The 17,649-nt window shown below is 37.7% G+C and overlaps 2 protein-coding genes across 2 annotated transcripts in view; both read left to right on the top strand.

Annotated features, from left to right (window-relative positions):
- Nucleotides 1-17,649, top strand: part of LOC135206133 (transcriptional enhancer factor TEF-1-like) — a 253,489-nt gene that overhangs the window by 138,755 nt on the left and 97,085 nt on the right. The window contains 2 exon segments of the mRNA XM_064237381.1: nucleotides 2,850-3,021; nucleotides 3,405-3,422. Coding sequence (XP_064093451.1) covers nucleotides 2,850-3,021; nucleotides 3,405-3,422 — 190 coding nt within the window.
- The window catches only part of LOC135205988 (uncharacterized), a 21,240-nt gene continuing 15,820 nt past the window's right edge, over nucleotides 12,230-17,649 (top strand). The window contains exon 1 of the mRNA XM_064237158.1: nucleotides 12,230-12,282. Within this exon, the coding sequence (XP_064093228.1) occupies nucleotides 12,230-12,282 (53 nt within the window). The remainder of the gene's footprint in view (nucleotides 12,283-17,649) is intronic.

The raw sequence follows: 17,649 nt of genomic DNA, 5'->3' as shown, positions 1-17,649 counted from the left end.
GTTGTACCTTGACCGGGGGCCGGAGAAGGGGGACCAAGGACCCCCCCCCCCTCTTTCTCCTTGAATACCCCTCCCCCCTACTTGTGGTCGTTAGTCTTAAGTGGCTATGGCTGTCAAGTTGTCAAATTAGGGTAAAGTCTGGAAAGGGATGGAATGGGGAGGTTTATTCTGGAAAGCTGGTGGTGGTGGTGGAGGTGGTCTTCCCCTCGCTCCTCTCTCTCTCTCTCTCTCCTCTCTCTCTCTCTCTCTCTCTTCTCTCTCCCCTCATTGGGCGGTCCTCTCAGCCCCCTCCCCCACCCCACCCCCATCCTGGAAGTCACAGCACGGCCGCAAAGAGGAGAAAACATTGTTGAAGATTGTCAATTTGCGTGTCTTTCTCCCCTTCCAGTAGTCTGGTTACGTTGGCTGGTTACGTCATACTCTGTTGTTGTTTATATTTTCTTGCTGTTGTTGTTCATCTTAAGACTTGGGCTTACTTTGTTGTTTCTTGAGCGCTGCACTAAAATCAGAATTTTGCTGTCGAGACGCTTACAATATTTAAAAAATGAATGAGTCAAATCGTCCTATATTAAACGGAACTCTATAAAGTAACAATAATCTACAACTTTGTTTATATATAGACTTTTACCAGTACAGTAATTGATAGAGGCATCTTCTGTTGCGTGACAATATGAACTTGAGTGTTTCTCGTAGAGCTTGCATTAATGAAAATGTACTGTTTTTGTTTTTGACGTCTATAATACTCACATTTTTATAAAGCACTGCAATTTTAATAGATAAAAGAAAACAAGGAAAAAAGCGCTTGGTAAAAATAGGATCGACTTATTGATTTTGAATATTGAGTGTGTTTTAATTTTTTCTTTCACTTTTAAATTGTCGTTAGTATTTTAGTTGCGGCAGTGGGCAAATTGAAGGAAAACCTCACTGAATTAAAGTAATTGAAATTAATTGGAGGATTATGGAGAGTTGAATATTCTCTTACACACACACACACACACACACACACACACACACACATATATATATATATATATATATTATATATATATATATATATATATATATATAAAAGTGAAACAAGGACTTGGAACAAGTACTTTTGTAGTATATTCTACATTTTCAAGATATGTTTATATATACTACAAAAGTACATGTTCCAAGTCCCTGTTTCTCCTATTACCTTTCTACCGTGGATTTAAGGGTATTCTCAAGTACGTGTTCCTTCGTGCCACATTGATATATATATATATATATATATATAATATATATATATATATATATATATACATACATATATACATACATACATACATACATACATACATACATACATACAGGGTGTCCATAAAGTCCCAGTACCATTCTTAGCAATAAATACTTGTAATGGTACTGGGACTTTATGGATACCCTATACATAAATGATACGCTCATGACATTCATTACGTGATGGTGATACTGTTAGCTGTCAACACTGAGACCCGTTGTTCCCTCTTATGATAAGGGGAAGAAGAAATTCTTACACTATACGCGCTCCTGCTCGTAAGCCTGTTGCTCAGTCGAGCTTATAAGAGGCCTTGTTCGTCTAGCATCACCGCCTGTACTTATGACAGTCCTCCTTCCACTCTCACACTCGCTCACACTCACCCGGGAGTGATCTGTCATTTTACGTTTGTAGTGGAAGAAATTAGTATGTTGGATGTCAGACTGTAAATCTCATTGAAAATGCCATAGTAAAAGTTTTCCTCTCTCTCTCTCTCTCTCTCTCTCTCTCTCTCTCTCTCTCTCTCTCTCTCTCAAGGGTGTAAAGCTGTGTATATCATGTTTTTATGACCTCGTAATTGTCCTTTTAATTCAAGGCAGAAGTTTTTATTTTCGCACGATATTAAGAGAATATTTTTGCAGTTTTTAAAAATTGTTTTATATGGGGAGTTTCGGCGTTTGTATTGAAGGTAAATATGATTCTGTTTATATATATTTTTTCTTCCTCCTAGTGTTTTCAGGCAATCCTTATAACGTCCCAAGAAAGATTGTTTATACATACATACATGCATATATATATATATATATATATATATATATATATATATATATATATATATATATATCCCACGTACCATAGCAAATTGCTGGTTAGCTTACATTCAACCTACCTTATGTCAGCACGGGTCATTATTGTTTTTATATCTTTCAGCCCAACACGTAAAAAGTAAAAAATAAATAGATAAAAAATAGCAACAAACGTCACTTCTCTTCTTCTCGCCTCTGTATTGATGTTTTTAATTAAATATTTTTTTATCTGTTTCAGCCTAACACGTAGAAAGTAAAAAATAAATAAAATAGCAGCAAACGTCACGTTTCTTCTTCTCGCTTCTGTATTGATATTTTTAAATAAGTATTTTTTATCTGTTTCAGCCAAACACGTAATAAAAAAATATATACAGATAAAATAGATAGTAACAAACGTCACGTTTCTTTATCTCGCTGACGATTCCCGCCTCTTTATTGATTTTTTCAAAATAATTTTTTTATCTTTCTGCCTAACACGTAAAAGTAAAAAATAAATAAATAGGTAAATAAATAGATAAATAAAAATAGCAACAAACGTCATCTCGCTGACGATTTCCGCCTCTGTATTGATATTTTTAATTAATTTTTGTTTGTTTTGTCTGTTTCAGCTTGACACGTAAAAACTAACTAAATAAAAAATAGCAACAATTTATCTGTTTCAGCCTAACACGTAAAAAGTAGAAAAAAATATACAGATAAAAAAGATAGCAACAAACGTCACGTTTCTACTTCTCACCTCTGTATTGATATTTTCAATTAATTTTTTTTTTTTTCTGTTTCAGCCTCTGGACGACGATGACGTCAACTCCTTGCACGACGACAAAGACCTGGGGAACGCCGACGCCGAGGGCGTCTGGTCCCCAGATATCGAACAGAGTTTCCAGGAGGCGCTGGCCATATACCCTCCCTGCGGCCGACGTAAGATAATCCTGTCGGACGAAGGCAAGATGTATGGTAAGTACCAAGTTCCTAATTACTGGGGGGGGGCCCCCCCCCCAAAAAAAAAAAAAAAAAAAAAAAAAAAAAAAAAATTCCACCCTCCTTCTCCCCCCCCCCCCCCCCCCCCACCCCCCCCCCCCCTTTCCTGTCAACCTACGATCCCCCATCCATCCATCCATCCACCTCTCCATCTGCAAGAGAAGCTGTGTGTAACGCTAAAAAGAGACAAAATAAATCTTCTGTTTTTTCTTTTTCTTTAATAAGATATCTCCTTCCTCCCCCACCCCCCACCCTCCCCTTTTAATAACATTGACCAAGTGTAATTGAGTATGAGTATGCGAGACCCCTTTTTCTTTTAATGTTGACGCATTGAGTAAAATAATCGCTTTTCCTTCCAGACAGGAACAAGGCGTATGGTGAGTACTGGAGGATTCATCATGAGTCAATTGAAAACACAAAACTCACACACACTGCACTCTACTACTACTCCTACTACTCCTCCTACTACTCCTACCTCTTCTTCCAGTTTTGTTATTAGAACCAAGCGTCGTTGTTGTAAGAAAACACTGCAGCTTCTTATGATTTATTTTGTCAAGTTCCTTCATTTATTTTGCTTCACGTTGCATTTCATTATGCATCGCTTCTGTTATCGTTTTTTTTATTATTACTATTATTTGATCTTATAGGTTTAGAGACACGATATGCTCAAAATCAAAAGTTAAACTGTAGTTAGTCTTCACTTGGTAATCTTCAACACCCAGAATTCAATAGGGTCAGCTGATCGTTTTATTGAAGTAGACTAGATTAATTTCTTCATTAACACCTTGCATTACATTCACAGAAGAATGGGACTTCCTAACACTACGTACTGAAGTATATGAAAACTAATTATTTAAGTCACGGTAGATGTTGTGTTCCTTATTGTTTGCAATGCCTTAGAAAGTTTGAGACTAGTTGAAACCGACTTTTGAATAATTTGGTTTATAACCAAATATTGAAGTTAATATTATTTTTGAAAGATATTTCTATTATGTTAAGAATAACGTGAATATCACTTCATGGTAAAGTTCATCTGTTGTATTTGTTATTATTTATGCACATTTGACATTGATTTTATTGTTAACTAGTAGAAATACATTTAATATTTTATTTGCTCAGTGGTAACCTCTCCCTTAGGTTGGATTCAATTATCGATTTTGTTAAATTCATTATCATGAATAGATAATTTTTTTAAGGAAGGTTTATTTTCTGAGCGAATAATGTGACTCGTTACATTGAATTTTATATTATTGTATTCAATTCTTTAGTCTCAGATTATGCATTAACCATTCCGTTAATTCATTCACTAGAATGCACCTCTCTTGATATTTTTCAAGTCACTAATATTTATATATTTTTATTTGTTTTATGTTTGTCGAAGTCATTGAATTTAAAAGTTTTTCAGATACACTGAAAATACTTCGCCCATTAGATACAAACAAACCATATCACTTTATGAATGAAAATAATTCGTTTGAATTAAATGAAAAAAAATGTATATATATTTTTATTTACTTTACATTTGTCGAAGTCATTTAACTTAAAAGTTGTTCAGATACACTGAAAGTACTTCGCCCATTAGATATAAACAAACCGTATTACGTTATGAATAAAACTATAATTCGTTTGAATTAAATGAAAAAAAAATCCACTCTAGCTACGCAGTGTATTCTTACATCACGGCTTTTTATACTACTTTCGAATGAACTATAGTAGAGTTGGAAAGGTCCATGTCAATTCGACCGAGACACACACTTGATCTCTATGTAGTTACTTTTTTTTTTTATTTATTTATTTAAGTCCTCCTTAGGTAGTGCTCAATTGTACACTTTGCTATAGAATGCAAAACGTCTTGCATATGGTTATGTGCAGCTTAAGAGATATATATATATATAGCTATTGGAAGTGTATGGTATGTTTACATACATTTATGAATGAACGTATGCATAGTATGTATATTTATATGTTTAGGTGTGTGCGTGCTTAGCAAGATGCGGGAAACGGCATTTATTATATTTACCACTTTTTAGAGGGCTGACTTGGCTCATTTTGGGAACCCCAGTACTGTCAGATGAATGATCTTGAATTTGTATTGAAGGAACATTTACATTTGCATTCTGAAAGTTTCTTTCGCATTTGAAATTAATGAGGGTGTTCTGGTATTAATTATATGGCTTTTAAATTTTTATTATGGGTAATAATGAGAGGGTAGACATAGTTCTTTACACGACAGTGCGTTTTTATTTTTGCCCTAATTTAATCATCGTATGAAAAAAAAAAAAAAAAAAAGTTTTACCTCTGTACTCCATTTCCTCACATTGTTCATTTTCAAGCTGTGACGTGGGACCGCACTGTAATTTATGGCTCTTCTTATGACAATTTTGCAGTTTTGGTTAGTTGGCTGATTCTCGATCTTCAAATTTAATTTTTGCTTCTTGTTCATCGACGGAAAGAGCTAATTGACCCGTTTTTGAAAGTCACCTACTCCCCCCCCCCCCCCCCCCCCATTATAGCCTCATATAACCTTAAAAAGAAACCGGTTTCCAGTGCTGGATGACGGAGTGACTCTGTGTCGTCAACACTAACGGATATAATCGAATAAAAGACCAGTGAATCGGGTTTCCAGATTTCCAGCCTTAGAATTTTCCAGTGGGACTACCGTAGTCACACACCTCCAGTGCCCTGGAGCCACTCACAATCAACCACTCGCCATTGGCTTTTAGAAAGGAGGGAAAAGAGTGAGAGAGAGAGAGAGAGAGAGAGTGAGGGGGAGAGAGGGGAAAAACGGCGGTTTATATTTATACTGTTGCTATCATGTGCTGTAGTAGTCGTAGTAAGCGTCGTTGGTCGTCCAGAATGGCGGTCGTTTTATAGCGCTGTTGGAGCCAGTTGGATGGGAAACGAGCCGTGGTCATGCACAACACAATCCCATTGCCTCCCTTCTTACTTCCCCTACCTCCCCCCTCCCCCCCCCCTCCCCCCCCCCCCCCCCCCCCCCCCCCCCCCCCCCCCCCCCCACCACTACTCCTAAGCACGCAACCATTCCCCCCCCCTCCACCCTTCCCCCCAGATTGTCATGACGGACTCTGTACATGCCACACTATGCCTCATGCTGTAAATTGCTACCATTCCGTCAGTAATGTCGCTTTGAGCTAACACAAACTCCGACCCACCCCCCCCCCCCCTTTCCCCATCCCCCGTCTCTCTCTCTCTCTCTCTCTCTCTCTCTCTCTCTCTCTCTCTCTCGTGTAAGACCTCAAAGGTTAAAGATTTGCCGTAACCAGAAAATTTGTCGTCGTAGCCGCTGTCATGGGAGTGAAGCACGGCCCCCCGGGCGGGGCTCAATCAAGGCAAATGGGCGTTGGGAAGGAAGGAAGGAAGGAAAGGAAAGGAAAGAAACAGTGCTTGCAGCAGCAGCAAGCAGCAGGAGGGAAAAGGATTTGCGTGCATCGTGTGCTTGCGATGCATGTATGCATCTGTGAGCGTAAAGCCCCTCCTCCTGTGTTTGTTGTGCTCGTGTCGACTGTTGAATTCTGCTCTCTCTCTCCCCCATAGTGTATAGCTGTTGTGGAGTAGTGCTAAAGGTGTGAGTGGCGAATGCCTTTTGAAAACGTTATGAGGGCGGATGGATCTGCAGGCTGCTGGCTTTTGGATTCGGTTTGTGTGTGTGTGTGTGTGTGCGCGTTTGTGCAGGGACAAGTAAGCCATTGGCGTTAGCATTGCAGGTGTAATCACGGTCTAGGTATATACCTAGACCGTGGATGTAATTGTAGACGCAAAAGGGGGGAGCTGGGGAATCGTGTGAGTGTGTGTTTGGGGTAATGGGGAAAGAGGAGGAGGAGGAGGAGGAGGAGGAGGAGAGAGAATTTGGTCCATTTCATTCTATTTGTGTCCCTGCGATTTCTTGATGGCGCGGCTCAGCGTATGACAGGTGGTCGATTGCTCTCCGGTGCTAAGCCACAGATTGAGAGTAAAGTTGCGAGCTTGCATGTCTCTCTCTCTCTCCCTCTCTCTCTCTCTCTCTCTCTCTCTCTCTCTCTCTCTCTCTCTGGTGATGTTTACTTTTCGAAATGGATTTCTCTATACATTACTTCCATTAAGTGCGCTTTCTTTATCGTGATAGGTTGAGATGAAGGGAATGAATGGGGGAGGGATTCTGTTGGGCTTATTTTCAAGGACGGGGTTTGTTTACATTGAAAACCTCGTGTTTGATCTTGTAGGCTTCGCAATAATTAAATTTAGTTGTAAGTAAATACTATTTTGAATGAGATTACATTGCTCCCAATAGTTGCGAAAATGTTTGTACACAAGATGGTCTTTTATTTCATACAGAAATGCTCTTGCTGTTTGCGTACAGTGGTCTAAATGAAGTAATGTCAGTTACAGCATTTTATTCTCTGAAGTTTCCATAACCTTGTAACTGCAATTTGGGCGATTGGTAAAGGACGGGTTCTCAAGTTTCAAGTGAAGAAAGGCACCGAACGAATTACTGTATTCAATTTTTTTTTCTTTTTATTAAGGTTGATATTGAGGCAAGCTTTTTTAAGAGGTGGTCTCTCTCTCTCTCTCTCTCTCTCTCTCTCTCTCTCTCTCTCTCTCTCTCTCTCTCTCTCTCTCTCTCTCTTTAAGACATTCCGTATGCTGTACGAGTTCTCTTTGTCCTTGCATCGAGGAGGAAGAGGTAACTTTGTTTTATTGAAGTCTGTGATTTAAATTAAGCATTGATGTTAATCTTTTGTCTTCTCTCAGTTTACCTTTGAATTTTATTGAAGGCTCTCTCTCTCTCTCTCTCTCTCTCTCTCTCTCTCTCTCATCTCTCTCTCTCTCTCTCTCTCTCTCTCTGTGGTATTCTAGAGTTACTTCTGCTTTTTTTTTCATTTCTCTCCTTCCCTCAGCGTCGTTTCCCTTTTATCTTCTCCGCCCTGGTCGTGGACAACAGAAAATATCATACTACACGTATAAGAGACTTTTTGTTATTGATTTAAGAGTGGCTGAGCTGGCCCATGGTCGGTCCAGGTGCCAGACCGCCCCTCCTGCGATGGGGAAGGTAATGGTTGGATGGGTTCTATGCGCTTGGTCTCTCTCTCTCTCTCTCTCTCTCTCTCTCTCGGTAGGCGGTAGGTTAGTTTGATGTGCTTTTGCGTGAAGTTGTTACCTACCTGCCTGCCTGCTATCGTAAATTAGAATTACACCTTTAGATTAAAAAATAAATTAGTTGCGTGGAATATCTTCCTTTGTATATTTATAGTGATGTATATATATATATATATATATATATATATATATATATATATATATATATATATATATATATATATATAATATAATCTTTTAGAGACTCTGTGTGTACTGTAAATACCTTATTTTCAAGCTTGCTTGATGCTTCGAAAGCAATTGGATCAGTCGGTCTACCTCTGTAGGGAACACGTAGCGTTTGTGTGTGTGTGTGTGTGTGTGTACCTAGCATCGCATCGCCGTGTGTGCCAGCCCAGAGGGATTATCATAGACCCACTTGAATCTAACGGCTCACAGATTTTTGACCTCATTGAGGGAATAGTATTTCAAAAAGAGTTCTTTCCAACCTCCCTCGGGCTTTCCTAATACCTCGCAAATGCTTTCCATGCATGAGAGGTATGGCCCTTTTTTTTTTATTTTTTTATTCTCATCTCTATTTCCATTTTTCCGTTCATTTTCCTCTTCTTCCCTTTCGCGTGGCGCTTTTGTGTGACGAAATCGCATTTATATATACTATATTGTATGTGCGCGTTTAGTGTATGAGAGAATAGAGGATGTTTTGGTCGGAAGTTACCGGTTGTCGCAATGCAAATAGGAAATGAGCGAAAGAAAGGAATAGGGGGGACGCCTCCTGTGCGCTGGTGCTGGTGCTGCTCTGTTGTGGACGATGTTGGGAGGATTGTTGCTCTGCGATGGCTGATGTTTTGATCTTTTTTTTTTTTTTTTTTTTTTTTTTTTTTTTTTTGTTTTTTTTTTTTTTTTTTTTTTTTTTTTTTTTTTTTTTTTTTTTTTTTGAGGTGGTAATGTGATGGTGACGATGTTTTGTAGATGGAAAGAGAGAAAGAAAGGAATTGAGGATCTATGATGTTGAGTTGATTGGTCTACGATCTTGATGTTTTGATGTTGAATTTTGGTGTGGTGACAGCGATGTGACAGACGACGTTTTGATGTTGAATTTTGATGGGAGATGTTTTGCAGATGGAAAGTGAGAAACAAAGGAATTGAAGGACTCCTTGTGTATCTTTGCTAGGGATCTATGATGTTGAGTTGATTGGTCTACGATCCTGATGATGTTTTGATGAACATTGATGTGGTGATGTGGTGACAGACGATGTTTTGCAGATGGACAGAGAGAAAGAAAGTAACTGGCACTCCTTGTGTATGCTATGTTAAAGATGATGTTGAGATGATTGGTCTACGATGCTGATGTTTTGTGGTGTTGGTAATGTTCGTCCGCGCTGATGGCGTAATACGATATTAGGGTGAGATTGGTAAGTGATGTCGTTTGTGGGTAATTGCTTAAGGATTTATATGGAGCCACGACTGATGTTGAACCTGACCTTCGATGTTTGACCTTTGACCTTCGATGCTCGACCTTTCTTTCATTGTTGGGTCATAATTTTATAGTTTTAATATTGTCTTTTCTTTTTCTGCGGCGGTGTTGTATATGATATTTCTGTTTGTTTTTCTTTTTGGTTGTAGTGACCCTTTACCATCAGACTCTCTCTCTCTCTCTCTCTCTCTCTCTCTCTCTCTCTCTCTCTCTCTCAGGCAAGGTCGAAAGTTCGATTAAAAGTATTGGCTATTCAGAATCAATATTTGGTGTCTAGTCAAGGGGTAGTGAAACATTTGGTCTCCTTTTCTCAAAGTTGTTGTTTTTTTTTTTTTTATGTAGTTCAAGGGCTCACGATGGAGTTATAATTTTCTAGTTGTGCTGTACGTTGATAAAGATGTTATTTAACCCTTGCAAAAATGACATGCAAAGATTTGTGGCATCGACCTTTTTTATTGAGTAAAATTATGGGTGTGGTAATGACCGTTGCCCACTTATTTTTATGGATACAGATCAATAATGCATATATATATATAATATATATATATATATATATTATATATATAATATATATATATTTAGTGTTCGTCTTCTCTTGTAATACTGCCGTTTAGAGGGAGAGGCGTTCATAATTTCCCCGTGGTTTTTTTGTCTTTCTCGTCAATGCAAAGGAGAAATCCTTAGCTGTGTTCTAAGTCACAATCTAGCCAGGAGTCAAAGGTTATCTTAGATGGTTTGGACTCGGACGAGTGGCATAGTGAGGATGAGGACGCACAGAGAGAGAGAGAGAGAGAGAGGTTCGACTGACCCTCCATCCTCTCCCTCTCCCCCCCTTCTTCTCCCCTCTTCCCCTCTCTCTCCCTCTCCCTCCACCCCCAACAATCCCGACATCACCATCTGAAACAAGAGTGCAGTGTACTTGCTGCTGGAGTTGAGGTGCCAATTTGCGAATTATGCGGCCCGTTTTCTCGAAGCATCCTCTTCCTTCTGGGAGTCCGGGAAGGAAAAATATAATTTGACCAGGGACTCGAGGCTTTGACATTTCCGAAGATTTATGCGTGCAATGTGTCGCATAACCTGAGTGCAATGCCTCACGCGGGAAATGCAAATCTTTTCGTCATTAGCAACAAACGAATCATTTATGCACGGATGGCCTTGGCTTGGCGGAGGAGATTGCAGTTGCTAGTTAGCCTATTTTCCCCCCTCCCTCCCTCTCTCTCTCTCTCTCCTCTCCCTCCCTCCCTCCCTCCCTCCCTACTGGTTATGGACTCCTTTATTTTCTGAGGGAGACACTAGCACACGCGTTTTTATTAAGCGTCTTGCTGGCACTGCTTCGAGCCAACGACTTGGCTGGCAAGTCCGAGCATAAATTTTGACGAGTGAGGAAGGAGAGGGTGTACAAATCAAAGCGGAGGGTCCCCATTTGGAAGGAAGAGGAGGCCAGGGTTCACCCATATGCGTGTGCAACAGGCTTGCTTCCCTGTATTAATCCCCGACCGAACGAACGAACCTCTTAGTGTACGTTGTAGGGCAGATTTGCTTTTTTGGCGGCCAGGCAGCGCGCGTTGCTTCATATTTCTGCTTTGTATTTTTGCCGTTGTTATTGTATCCGTTGGAGTTTCCCTTGCAGCTTTTTATCTTTATATCATATTTGCCTGTTGCTTCCATAATAATAATAATAATAATAATGATAATAATAATAAATGTTTTACAGCGGACGATATTACAGCTTTTCAGATAGGCCCAACGTGTATGTAACTTAATTAGCGCGGCGAAGGGTTGCAAATACATTTCCAGATAATTAAATTATTATTATTATTACTTTTTTTTAGCACTCCGGCAGACGAAACAAAGGCTTTGTTAGCACTGTATATCAATAGTAGAAGTGTGCTTTTGCAAGCATTGGTGTCCTTTTGCATTGTAGAGAAAATCTCCACTTCTGGGTGTAATCCTGTTATGTATTACTATTACCTCCGTTATTATTTTTGTTTCCTTTTTTTCCATAATGAGAAATGAATAAACGTCCTAAATCAAAGAATCCAGATAGACTTCAAGTTTGCAAGCATTCGCGCACAGCAACAAATGCCCAGCGATGTAACAGTGAAAAGAGAACTAGAGAAAATATGAAAAAAAAAACGGGATAGCAAAATTGGTAACAGTAGACATTGGTATGTGAGTTAGAAACACTGAGATGATAGGCCTAGCCGTAATATTATTAATTAGCATGCCAGCCTCCATAAAACGTATGGAAGTCAGCGTCAATAACATTGCCAGGAGAACAGCTCCATATCCTTGCAGTGGAGGGATTGAAACTTATATATATTACAATTGCTTGCAATGCGCAATATCACTGATTCACAACATATTTAGACGTAGCCGTAATATAGACGATATGTTTAGGTGTAATTTGTTAATTTAGACTACACATTAAGGTTAATGTAGACACATTTAGGCGTAGTCTGTGAAGGTAGACAACTGATAGTAGTCCATTGACTTGGAACTTTTGGTTATCTCTCTCTCTCTCTCTCTCTCTCCTCTCTCTCTCTCTCTCTCTCTCGTACGCGTGCATGCACTGTAATGGTCTGTTTTTTTCTCTTTTTACTGAAGCATGTAACAATGACCTACGACATCTTGAATATCCTTGTCAGAAAGGATGTCAGCGATCCCAAGTATGCAATTTAAATCATGTCTTTTTGTTACCCAACAAAAACGCGTATTGCGCAGTATATAGGTACGAATTTTATCTTACTCCTTTTTGGTCATAGAATTCTATTTTGAGTAATGATGACTTTACCCAAAAATATTTATGACAACTTTGTTACATAAATAATATAGACTAATATATATATATATATAATATATATATATATATATATATATATATATATATGTGTGTGTGTGTGTGTGTGTGTGTGTGTGTGTGTGTGTGTGTCACGCACTCGCATCGCTCGCTCGCTAAGATGGTATGCTTGTACACGTCTGTTAAGTTATAATCGAAATCTATTTATTGCATTTTCTCTGTCACATCCGTAAATAAACCAGTTGTTTTCCATGCAACAGCTTTAACTGTTGCAAAATTACACGCATCAGAATATCTTCATAGATAGAATTATGGGTGAATAAAGGATGGCAACTTCACATCTTTACATTTGTCGCGAGTTCTTGATGAGAGAAAATTATTGTATGTTTCTTCCACACAACCTCTCTCTCCCGTGCCATTTTTTTTTTTTTTTTCCTCTTCTCTCATCTCTTTTGTTATGGTTCTCTCCACCTCCCGCGTTAACCCCCCTCCCACTGTCCTTACTACCGCCTGCGGGTGGGTGGTAGCCTCCTCCCCCCCGGTCCCTATACCCGCTCCCCTGCACCTCCCCCTCCCTGCAGCTGTGTCATACTGGCCACCCGGACGCGGAATTTAACAGCCGTTTTATTTGTTTCTTTGCTCGTTAAATCCGGGGGCCTAAAATGGCATTCGTGATTTGCTTTTTATTTCACGAATTACTACTGATGCTGTCATTATCATTATCTTTTGCTATTACGGTTGTTTCTTTTACTGTCGTTAGTCAGAATTATATGTTGTTATTGTTAATTTTTTTTTACAACCGCTTTCATTATCATTACATGTGGTTTTCACTTGAGGCTGTTATTGTTATTTGCCTTTTAGACAGCAATTAATATTGTTTTTAATATCTAATTAAAAAGTATGCTGATGTATGGGAGACACTTAATTGTTCCTTTCTGCCTGATTTGTTTTTTCATTTTATTATATTTTTGATGAATTCTAATACCGCTTCATGAGGTTCCTCCAAAGTATTAATGAGGAGGTCATAACACACTATTAAGATTTCATATTTGACCAGGAACAAAACTTTGGGGAGTAGTATATTTGATTACAAAATGGTCAATTGTTTCTATTGATCTTTTTATTATGTAATAATATCCGGCGTTAATAAGTATTTTTCTTTTTTGTGACTACGGTATACAGAACGCAAAAAGTCAGCCAATCAAGAAGAATCAAGTACTCCATCATTATGGTAAAATGTAAAATTATATGTTTATTCATATTTACATGTTGCCTCCACAAGTTCTGGCAATTTGTGAAGGAAGAAAGAGATGCATTTTGTTTCAATTTTATTTTAAGAAATAATAACATTTCTTGCTTGTTTATGTTCTACCTTGAATTATGATCTTTTGCCATCATGAGTATGATTATGAAGACTCTCTCTCTCTCTCTCTCTCTCTCTCTCTCTCTCTCTCTCTCTCTCTCTCTCTCTCTCTCTCTCTCAGTGGTGTAGTGTGTTCTTGTGACATTGGCATTCTTGATTCTTTCTCTTTCTGCTCAGCTTAACATGACTTTTAAGCTTGGCATTTCTCAATAGATTGGAGACACTGACATTGATGGGTGCAAATTAAACCGTTTAAGGGAATATATACTCAGTGCTGGACTTTACGAAGAATAAATATACATTAAATAATTTAATGTAATTAAACATATTTAAATACATTGCTGAACGGATGTCTTGAGTGGATCTGACAATTTCTAGTGTAGAAAAAAAAATGAAATGAAACAGTAGATAACCAACACACACACACACACACACACACACACACACACACACATGTAAGAAAAAGAAAGCAGCAGCCAAAAGCAGAGATGGCGAAATTGGAAGGGGGGAGGGGGAGAGGGGGGTAGTTTAAAGCACTTGATCCTGACAAGGGTTTCTCCATAGTGGTGGCTATGAACTCATGATCTTGACCATCGTTGGGTTCGTGTGTTGTGTGAGATTGTGGTAAGGCTTTTGTTGTTATTGTACTTTTTTTTTTTTTTTTTATTTTTTTTTGTTTTTTTTTTTTTTTTTTTTTTTTTTATGTGGGTCTGGTCATAGCACGTACCATGAAAGTATTGTAACGTGTTTTTCTTTATATATATATATATATATATATATATATAGTATATATTATATATATATCGTGTGTGAGAGAGAGACCAACCCCAAATTTCTTCTGACGTTGAGAAATCAATACATTTGTTGAGGATACTGCACTTTTTTTTTTTTTTCCATTTTGTGATGATAGTCTCTCTCTCTCTCTCTTGCTGCTAGTAACACAACTAGTGGCGCTGCCATTGGTATTCACCATATCTTTTGTAGATGAGACATGTATTTGTTTCCCAGATTTCACTATTAGCCTCACTTTTTTTTTTTTTTTTATGTAAAGCCTTAGGCTACTGTAACGAGCCAGGGCTGTTGCACTGGCGCATGCGCGCTGCTCAACCCGCGTATAGCGCCAACACAATCACAGCGGTGTAGCTAGCCATTGTGGTGTTTTATTACAATGTTACTACATTACGGTCACCGTGCTAGTGTTATGATATATCTAGTATTACTGTCGGTGTTTTATTGGTTGTTAGGAGAGAGAGAGAGAGAGAGAGAGAGAGAGAGAGAGAGAGAGAGAGAGATCAAGTTACCAGTTTTATTTTGCTAAGGTTGGAGAGGTGACATCATGGACTGATGTCTGAGTTGAAAAAGTGATTGTTATATACCAACTTGGGCTGAGAGGAGGGGGGGTCGGAGGCTGGGGAGGGGGGAGGGGGAGGGGGGGGGACCGTTGGCACTAGTTATTGAAGAGAGGATCACGTATACTGGCTTTATTGCTTTGTGAAAAAGAGCTGTGTTCAGATTTCTTATGTGTGTGCGCTTTGACCTTTGGTTTTTTTTTTCTTTCCATCTTTTTCAGAATATATATATATATATATATATAGTATATATATATATATATATATATATATATATATATATATATATATTCAGCATACTGTTCTTACCTGCTGCCTGCTTTTGCCAATTTTGTCTCCTTATATTTATCATTATGTTAGATTTTTAAGCGTAGTTTTACTTGTGCCTTTAATTAAGTTGTAGGTATCCAAAACTTAGGTAATTATATTTTGAAGCGTAGTTTTATTTATGCCTTTACTTAAGTTGTAGGTATCCAAAACTTACGTAATTGTATTTTGAAGCGTAGTTTTATCTTCTGCCTGTAAGTTGTACGGGGCATCTAAAAGAGTTACACGAATTATCGCGTAGTTCCTTCTCTGTGTTTTCTTTTTTTTATATTTCATTAAAAAAAAATTTTTACTGCTGCTTATTCATTCATTCATACTCTTCCTGAAATATGTTGATTAAATACCAATTATAGCCTATCTTTTTTTGTGATTTTGTAGTTTTGATGTTTACAGTACTTGGTTATAATAATTAAAATCAGTCACAAAAGGCTTTTAATAGCTTAACTGCATAAATGTACTTCTGATAATTAAAAGCATTTACTACTGAAGTAAGCAAATGAATCTTTGAACTTTCATATCGCAAAAAAGGTAGAAGACTTTTGGTATATCAGCAGTTTATATGTAGGCTACTAATATACACTAAATTTTTGACCCACGTGAACTTATCACTTTGATTAAAAGGGAAATAACCGAGTTATGATGAAATAACGGAAATTCCCTTGATTACTGAGTGTGAATCTGATAAGGGTTATCGCCCTGTCTTTAATCGCAGATACTAGAAGTCACTGATACCTGGAACTGCTTTTGTTATTAATTTTGTGTGTGTGTGTATAGATTTGTATGGTGGTTGTTATTGTTTATCTAATTCGTTGATTTATTATTACTTTTGTCCCAGCGTGTTCGAGTTAATAATTCGCTCTGTAGTTTGAGGGTCCTGTCCATTAGGTATGCTTAGTGCATATTTGGTATAAAATGATTATGATTAATTACAATTAACCTGGTTTTTTAGTTATTGATTCTGTATAATAAGTACATGCCTATAGTTATGCGTGTACATACTACTCATGTACATACGTATATTTTGTATAGTATTTCATTTTCAATCCTTTAAGATATGAATGAAATAGGGACGAGGATTCTGAGTCCGAAAACAGGGAATTACTGACTTAATAATTGATGGCAAAGAACATATGACTTAAGTGACCACATCCAATGTAGGAAAAATTGTTGAAATCTGAAGCAAGAAATTAATCATATATTTATTTATTTTTTCCTTGTTTTTCAATTTTGAAAGATACTAACCTCTGCGTGATAAACTTCCAGTAATCAAATAAGATAAAATTTTTGACAAAGATAAAATCAATAAAAACACAGGACTCAGCGAAGCTACTGAGTTAATCCTACGTCAGATGATCTTGTTAAAAGTTTCAGGTATTTGTTTCATTAGGGTAAATATAGTAAAGGTTCAAAATGTTTGTTTTATACGGTGATTATTTAAGATTATTTGATGAAGGGAGATAGATATTTATTGCCTTGTATTATATGCATGTATGTATACATATATAAAGGTATGAGCCATGAGGGAAAGATAAACAACGGAGTAGCTGCAAGATCTTAGTCTGTCTGTTAAGTAAAGGACGTTGAGTCGAAAGATCTTGGCATCTACTCCGTTGTTTATCTTTCCTTCCTGGCTTATACCTTTATTTATGCATTTATCACGTTCCAAACGTTTGTGATTCGGTTATACATGTATACATATGTCTGTGTTATAAAACTGCCGATACTCACTTTGCCTCAGGCATGATTTACATCTTCGATCTATCCATTTCCTTGTTTATTATGCAATAATGATGATGATAATGTAAATAATAGTAGTTGTTGTAGTAGTATCAGTAGTCGTAGTAGTGATAAGCGACATCATGCAAATACGTATATTTGAAAATCGCTGTAGAAATTAATTTCAACCTGTTTTACTGTCTCTCAGGAAATAAATACGCTATAATGGATCTTCATATCAGTTCTACAGTTCTAGTAAGTGAAGTAGTTATCAGGAAAGTGAAGTCACTGATAAGCAGTAATCATTGATAAAACAAGTTTTGCCGACTTCTCGAATGTTGGCTTTTATATTTAACCCCGCTAACTCTCTCTCTCTCTCTCTCTCTCTCTCTCTCTCTCTCTCTCTCTCTCTCTCTCTCTCTCTCTTTGTGCGAGTGTGTGTGTGCGTTTCCAAATGCATCCTTACCAGCTCTTTTTATTT

Source organism: Macrobrachium nipponense, chromosome 29 (assembly GCF_015104395.2).
Source record: "Macrobrachium nipponense isolate FS-2020 chromosome 29, ASM1510439v2, whole genome shotgun sequence".
NCBI classification, from domain to species: Eukaryota; Metazoa; Arthropoda; class Malacostraca; order Decapoda; family Palaemonidae; genus Macrobrachium; species Macrobrachium nipponense.
This window is presented reverse-complemented; position numbering and strand designations above follow the sequence as displayed.